The sequence below is a fragment of the Diadema antillarum genome, unplaced genomic scaffold (genome assembly GCF_040938485.1).
Source record: "Diadema antillarum isolate AM-2024a unplaced genomic scaffold, OU_Dant_1.0 scf00000029, whole genome shotgun sequence".
NCBI classification, from domain to species: Eukaryota; Metazoa; Echinodermata; class Echinoidea; order Diadematoida; family Diadematidae; genus Diadema; species Diadema antillarum.
In genome coordinates, this window is record NW_027270918.1 from 5,257,148 (window position 1) to 5,265,443 (window position 8,296).

At 40.4% G+C, this 8,296-nt stretch overlaps 1 protein-coding gene across 1 annotated transcript; it reads right to left on the minus strand.

Moving 5' to 3' along the window:
* Positions 1-643: 643 nt before the first annotated feature.
* LOC139739842 (WD repeat-containing protein 25-like) lies at positions 644-5,693 on the minus strand (the record flags this gene model as incomplete). The annotated part of the gene is made up of 5 exons (XM_071650440.1): positions 644-871; positions 2,020-2,160; positions 2,681-2,851; positions 3,576-3,706; positions 5,417-5,693. Coding segments are annotated over 5 exons (948 nt in total), but the record flags the coding sequence as incomplete, so codon positions are not given.
* Positions 5,694-8,296: the final 2,603 nt, after the last annotated feature.

The following is an 8,296-nucleotide window of genomic DNA, read 5'->3' on the forward strand; positions in this document are numbered from 1 at the left end:
GGTAGACTGTAGATTTAATGACATCATAAACACCACAGATTGTGCAACTGTACTAAAAAAAGTCTTTCTAAATACATTCCACATTAGCTCATGCCGTGAATCTGCCCAGTCACAATTGCACCGGGAAGAATTAATCCCACCCTTTTTCATTTTACTCATTATTATTATAATACTGTATACGCCATATATTTCGTGAGTCTAAATTTTCGCGAATTGGGACTTCCCGACAATTTCGCGAGTGGTTCAGGCCTGTATTGAACAGAGAAGTGTACACGCGTACGTCACATTCACATCGGGATCAGAGTTAATATTTTCGCGTGTCTTTCATTTCGCGAATAGCACCTGACTTGCGAAATTCGTGAAAATAAAACCCTCGCGAAATATTCGGCGTATACAGTAACTGAATATTTTGGATGCTCTCAAACTGAACTAACTTTTTAGCAAACTAATCCTTCTTTAACCTGTTGATGACAGGCTGATTTTGCAACACCACTCATTTCCCATAGACACATGCTCGAGTAAACACGGGACTCGTCTTAAATGGGTTAAAATCAGTAGGTGCATATCTTTTACCTCTCAATGTTCTGACATCATTCAGGCACTTGTCAGCATATGTGACCATTGCCTCAGATTGCATTTCCCTTCAGCGGCAAACAATCACTCGTCCACCCCAGGTGCAGCCGGCCACAATGCTGGGCATAACTGGGTGCCAAGCCACGTCGGTGCAGGCACTGCCGTTCTTGCCCAGACCAAGTTCCCTGATCAGGGCGGTAGTGGTGTAGTTGTAGAGATAGAGCTTGCCGTCGGCACTGCCGCTGGCCACCATGCTGCCATCTGGCGAAAAGTCACAGCCGATGCTGTATCCCTCAATCTGTAGAAAGGGAGGAAGGGAGATGAAGTGAAGTGGGAAATGAGGAAGGGAGAAAATATGAGGATGAGAGTGAGAGGATATAAGATGAGACATGGATAGGAAAGGAAGAAGAAGAGAATGACAGAAAGGAAATGAAGGAAGGAGGAGGAAATGAGGACGAGGAATGAGGAAAGAAGGTAGGAATGCGAAATACAGATAGGAGAGGAGGAGCAAGGAAAGGAGGGGATAATAGGATGAGAAAGAGCGAATGAGAAGGGACAAGAAAAGAGCATCAGAGGGAAGAAATGAAGACAGGGAGGAAGGAAAGAATGAGAAAGTGAGATGAAACAAGGACAGGAAGGACAGAATGAGGAAGGGAGGAGAAATAAGGGAGGGAGGGAATGAACATTTTAGAAGAAATGAGAGTGATAGGTAGTTTTACTCTGCAGTCAAGAACCGAGAAGTTACCCTGCTGCTCACACTCAATGCAATGTGTCCATAAGCTCATCCTACTCCAAAACATACTTTCTCACTACCGGTACCTCTCGAAACATACCGTACTGTGAAAGTGGAAATTTTCGTGGTGTTCAAATTTTCACACATATCTCGCAACCAGAAGTTAGAGTCTAAAGAAGACCCTAGAAATAGAAGAGGGTCTAACATGAAACAAGTCGAGCCCCCAGCGAGAGGGCCTTTGGGGATCAATTTGAATTTCTGAAACTTGCACCTTCTGAATTATGAATTTTTGTTGGTAGTATGTGGTAGCAACAATCACAACATATCAGCAAAGCACTACCCCGCCCCAAAGAAAAAACAAACAAACAAACAAACAAACAAACAAACAAACAAACAAACAAACAACAAACAAACAAACAACCATGCACACGTTTTGCACTAATGGCTGATGGGGTATTAAGCAGTTTCATTGTTTGAAGTGACTAACTGAACTATTCAGTATGATTGGTGTCAGGACCAGGCTCTCTACCTGTCCTGTCATGAATAATAATCACAATCGCAGATCTCAAAGGCCCATGCACTGACATGCTCAGCTTGGCTCTCTAGCTCTTTGCTCATGACTGTTAGCTCTATCAACAGCCTGAGGGTCTTTTATTTCTCACAAAATTAATTTAAACTTTTATCATCCTTTTATCACTTCCAAGCAGACTGACCTGATGCCCCTCAAAACGCTGGTACTTGTTGAGTCGGTAAGGCTTCTTGGTGGAGAAGAGTGCCAGGTAGTTGGCGTTGGACTGTGCCATGAAGACGCCCTCTGTTGGATGAACCTTGAAAGATGTGCAGGTGTACTTCTCCTGGAGTCAAAAGATAAAGAAATATGCCAAAACTTCAGCAGGGTCAAAATGATATTTTTTACTAGTGGTTGAACAGCATTGTCACTCAGTTCATCCTACAACCATTTACCTATCAAGCATAAACAAACAGAAACCATGTATCTAGACAGTTTATCTTACTTCTTGTGAAACTATATATAGTTTTGTGTAGAGTGACTGTGCAGGGTTAAAACTTTGAATAGTTTGTGATGTGATAATAGATCTACCTGTATTCATGTTTGTTTACACAAATTGTGCATTTGCATTTTTTTTTTAAATATTCAACAAGGGCATGTGGTTTTTGCCTGCATAGAGCATGCCTGTCAGAGACCAAAACTACAGGTAGTTTCATGTCACTAAAACTATAGGTAGTCTTGTTTGTAGTGTGACCACGTGCTCAAACTTCTGGCAGTTATCAAGAAGCAAACTGGACATGTAATTTCACATAGTGGATATACATATAGTGGATACTATATTTTTATCATTTTGCATGGAGACTCACATGATACAACTGATTAGAGACAAGAGCTCCCGTGTCGGTGTCCCACACCATAATGGTTCTGTCGGCCGAGTCCTGGCTCACTGTGTCACAAGAAGCGACAAACTCTGCCCCCTGGTTTATAAACTCTACGGAGAGGATCTGGCCCAGCTTACCACTGTACTGATGAGCTATCTAAATATGCAACAATAAGAGAGAAGAAAGTGATAGACCACATAAACATTTGAAATCCCTGCTTGCATAGAAGTATGAAGTGCTCAGTGATTTTCTGCAGCATCTTTATGAAATTGATATATAAAAATGATGGTATAAAAATGATGTTATTTTAATCTCATACCATTTGAGGTCATCTCTTCAAATAATCTGATTAACACTGAACTGTTGAACAACATAAGAGAAATCAAGGGAATTATTAAAACTTGGTGTTGGATATGACTTCCTTTTCACAGGAGTTACAATGTACATTGCATTCGCTAGACCTGTACATGTCATAAGACAATACAGCATTAGCATACCTGCCAACCCTAAGGCTTAATAAATCTGAACAAACAAAGAAAAATTATTTAAAAATCTGAACTTTCACAAATTTCGTATACTTTTATTACCAGATATTTCCAAAATATCAGATCACGCTGAAATTAGTGGGTTTTTTTTCAGTGAAAAATCTGAATATTCAGATTAAAACTGAACAGTTGGCATGCAGATATGCATTAGTCAAAGCACTAGCACTTTAACAATTTTCAATGCATTTTACGCAAGGAATGAAAAAGTCTGAAATGCAAACAAGAAATGCAAGTAATGACTTTCAGTTCTTGTTTACATGATGTACTCGCCAACAGTTGATTTGCAGCACTTAAAAAAAGCTGCAGAAATAGGAAAAAAAGTGTAATTTCTTTACCTTTCCTGTCCTGGTGTCCCAGTTGAAGATGGTCGAGTTGTAAGTTCCACTGATGAACATCTGAGGATCGGCAGGGTTCCACCTCACACAAGTGACATAGGATGAATGGTCAAACACTTGGAAACTTGTGCCTGCAAAAGAGACATACAGAAATACGACTCTCATGCATACACAATATGTGATTACCCATCCATGAAATGTTACCAATGAACAAAGTGATTTATAAAACAAAACCTCACAAATCCTGAAAAAGATGATGTTCAAATTTAGTTGTCCTCACATTACTATCATGGAGATCAAAACGATTCTGTAACTACATGGAGGGATTTGCTTCCAGTGTGTTTGGTTGCATTTTATTAATGTACCAGTAATTGATTTTGCAAAAAAAAAAGAAAAAAGATAGCTTGTTCATTGTAAAAATAGAAATGCTAACTGAGTATCATTCTTTCAGACAAATTTTCAATTTTCAAACAGATTGGAATTTTGTACATAGATTAGAATCAGAGCAATAGCGTTAGTAGCAACGACGATGTACAAAACTATTAGCATAACTGTCACATATTTCTTGCGTGCATGCAAATAAAGTTGCCAATCAAAAATAAACATCTTTTTTCAGTTGTTTGTAACTATCACATATTTCTTGCATGCATGCAAATAAAGTGGCCAATCAAAAATAAACATCTTCTTCAGTTGTTTGTAACTATCACATATTTCTTGCATGCATGCAAATAAAGTGGCCAATCAAAAATAAACATCTTTTTCAGTTGTATCCTTAACTCACTTCTGTTCAAATTAATGAAAATGATGCCACAGCAGTTGTGTATCAAAACAAGGAAAAGTAGAAATTACGCAGTGCGTAAAATATGTCCCCGCCGGAAGTAGCATTTAGTATCAAAATGTACTATATAGGTCAAAAGATCAAGGTCAAAGGTCAAAGAAGTCAAAGGTCAACATTCTGTGTAGAAGTTTTGAAGCCCTCACCTAGTGCCATCACATAAAGCAAACAGAATCGAAATCCGGGTAGAAATGGCGAAGGAGTAGCATTTTGTAGCCAATGTACAATATAGGTAAAAAATCAAGGTCAAAGGTCAAAGAAGTCAAAGGTCAAAATTCTGTGTAGAAGTTTTGAAGCCCTCACCTAGTGCCATCACATAAAGCAAACGGAATCGAAATCGGGTTAGAAATGGCGAAGGAGTAGCATTTTGTAGCAAAATGTACAATACAGGTCAAAAAATCAAGGACAAAGGTCAAAGAAGTCAAAGGTCATAATTCTGTGTAGAAGTGTTGAAGCCCTCACCTAGTGCCATCACATAAAGCAAACGGAATCGAAATCGGGTTAGAAATGGCGAAGGAGTAGCATTTTGTAGCAAAATGTACAATACAGGTCAAAAATCAAGGTCAAAGGTCAAAGAAGTCAAAGGTCAAAATTCTGTGTAGAACTTTTGAAGCCCTCACCTAGTGCCATCACATAAAGCAAACGGAATCGAAATCGGGTTAGAAATGGCGAAGGAGTAGCATTTTGTAGCAAAATGTACAATATAGGTCAAAGGTCAAGGTCAAAGGTCACGACTGAAATTCTGTGTAGAAGTTTCAAAGCTCCCATGTAGTGCTATCATATAAAGCAAACAGAATCAAAATTGGCTCATAAATGACAGAGAAGTAGCAAATTGAAGATTTTGATCACACACGGACGCACACACGGACGCACACACGGACACACGGACGGACGGACGGACACACGGACACACACACGTACGGAGCCCGTTTCATAGTCCCCTGCTCGAACTCGTTCGGCGGGGACAATGAGATCGCATTTGATTTTTTTTTGGAGCAAATCTTACCACTTTGTGCATCAGTCAGCCGAGCAGTCTTGTCGAAGCCACAGCTCAAGATTGACCTACCATCTGTGCTCCACTGCGCATCTTTCACTGCTCCCTGATGACAGTGCAGTGTCTGAACACACTTTTCAGACAAATAGTCCCACAACCTAACAGTCTTGTCCATTGAAGCAGAGAGCATGAGGTGACTGTACTTTGGGATGTTCCACTGAACGCGGGTGACAGGCCCAGTATGGGAGCTGAAACCAAGAAGAACATGCTTTGGAGGTTTGTTGGATATGTTTGCTCTAGCAGCCTGACAGGTGATATGGTCATTGACTTCAAACAGATCACCACTGGCCCTTGCCACTCCACCTTCTGTGATTCCACTCTCCAGTCCTTCCTTATGCGCTCTGAGTCTTTTAGGAACATATGGATTCAAATTCATGACCTCTTTCTTCCGTTTCACTGGCCTAGTATGATCTGCTGGAGCATAACCACCAACTGTCCTGTGCTCAGCATGCTGGCTTCCACATGTCTGGAACTGAACACTGTGTTCTCTGCCGGCTGCATGAAGATGCCGATAACTGTTACTTAGGTCATGGGTCGAGTGGGAGCTTTGATTGACCAGTGAGTGATGTTGTGATTGGTGCGGCTGTAGATGCCTCTTTGAATCAAAGTTTGTAGGTACAGCTGCCATATTATCCCCATGATTTCCTCGCCGATGATATTTCTCTCTGTATTTCTGCTTCTTTACACATGTATTACCATAGATATTGCTATTCACTGGATCTGCTGTCTTGGGTGTTTGTAGATGCAGAAATGTTCCATACCCCCTTGAAGAAGGAATCAAGTCAGCATTTGTGGCCTTGGAATGCAGATTTTGATGAGGTTTTTCCCTGACCAAATTCTCTGCTGGCTTTGGTTGTCTTGGGTTCCTCACAATGCTTTTTTGCCTGAAATATAAAATTTAAATTGTTATCATGATAGCACTCTTATAAGATTATGAAGGCATTCATAACATCCCAACACTATTCTGAGTACCACTAATAATGTGCAATCTACTACCTTTGCATGCACTGCGGTATTCTTTGCAATATTCCGTTAGACCCCACACAGAAATTCATAAGTTTACGTGATGTCTGTCAAAACAATCGCACAATGACAATCTCTACGCATTCTCCATATTATAATTATAACATTTTCTTACACTATTCCCTTCCATCTCCTTGAATGTGGTGTTTTGACCAACTATCAGCTCTGTCCCTCCTTGACATCGATTTAATTAGCCTTTTGCAAGTTTAAGTAACCAAACATTCACTGCACAATTCAGCTACAGATAGTCAGCTGGAGCGAGTACTGTAGCGAGATTTCACGGTGTCCTCAACCCCCGCTGGCTAAGTTGTTTCACAGAATTAATCAAGTATATTGTGCCTTCAGACTCATCACCCAGTTCACTATTCACAAGTTCGCTGTACAACATGTTTGTACGAGTTTACAACAGAAAAAGCGAAAAACTAAATCAGGAAAAAGGTAGGGCCTACATAATACTGTGAAATACGCATTTTTCAAACAGAAGGAGAACAAATGCTGATAGAATAAACTCTGATCTTTTTATCAAACCCACTTTACTGGGCATTTTAACACAAAGAAACTAATTTAGGCCACTAAACATGCTAAAGCAGGCACTCTTGTCTTCATTTTGGGAACCTGCCTGGTATACATTACGTTACAGCATACAGGTTCCCGTTGCTCCTATGGGAACAAGGAACGAGTTAATTAATTTAAATCTCATAGACCTCTAACATCGATGAACATAGACTAGGGACCCTAATTCCGTAATTGTAGGGAGTACAGGACTGAGTACATTTCTACAACAAGCTATAACTTAACCAGTAACTCTCATCTGACCTCAATCTAACGACAACGAATACTGTCGTCAGAGCCACACGTTTTACACAGCACAGACAGGCACACAACCGTAGGCGTCATCATAGCCTACCCATCGCGATGCTGTTCTCCATCACCATGTCCATCCTCTCCTCCTGAATCTGAGCTGGCGTAACTTTGAATGGCATCCATCATTGACTTCACTATGAAATTCAATCAACTATCGCAAAAGGAGAGTCTTTGTGAACACTATCACACAGCTGATTCAGCAGCAGCAGTGCCAGTAGACCGTACCGTAAGTCGAGCGTTCCTATCGCACTGGCGGCGGGTTCGCAGCACACGTCGGTACAGTTCGCGTTCTGTGGTTGTAACGTTAGGTTGTATTTAAATGTCTAAACGGGAAACTAGTCTGTATTCCATACACGAAACACTTCTTGCATATCTTTGTGCAGGGCATTAATTATTTACAACTGATATGTTGCTGTGGTACTTCACCCTAATCCTCCAACATATTATCATTGAAAATAAAAAGTCTATCTACCTAGATTCATTTATCATTCTGGATATATTATAGAATGAGGTCGTAATCAATTGTTTGACTAAAAGTACGATTTTACCAAAGACTAGAGTAAATTAGCCTGCAGTCCAGATGATCCCTTCAATTCGTGTTCTTACCCTTTTCTCTAAAGCTTTTCCCTGGAAGAAAGCAGTGTGCATTGCATTCACATTGCTTTTCTTGGACAAGAGAAAAATTACCGTTAGGAATCCCTTTAAATACACGTAGTTTCGAGCTGCTCATACATATGATAATCTGATGCAATGTTCATGAAACTGGCTGCCTTCGTGAGAGTTCCCCATACATAGCCTTAGAACAAGTCATGATTCATCACGCATCACACAATGGACACACGACAGTGCGTGATACGATCAGTGATTGAAGGTTTTAGGTGGGAGTGGAAGAAAGGTGTGCACATGTACATATGTATGTACGTGCAGAGTAGTTCATGCTACCAG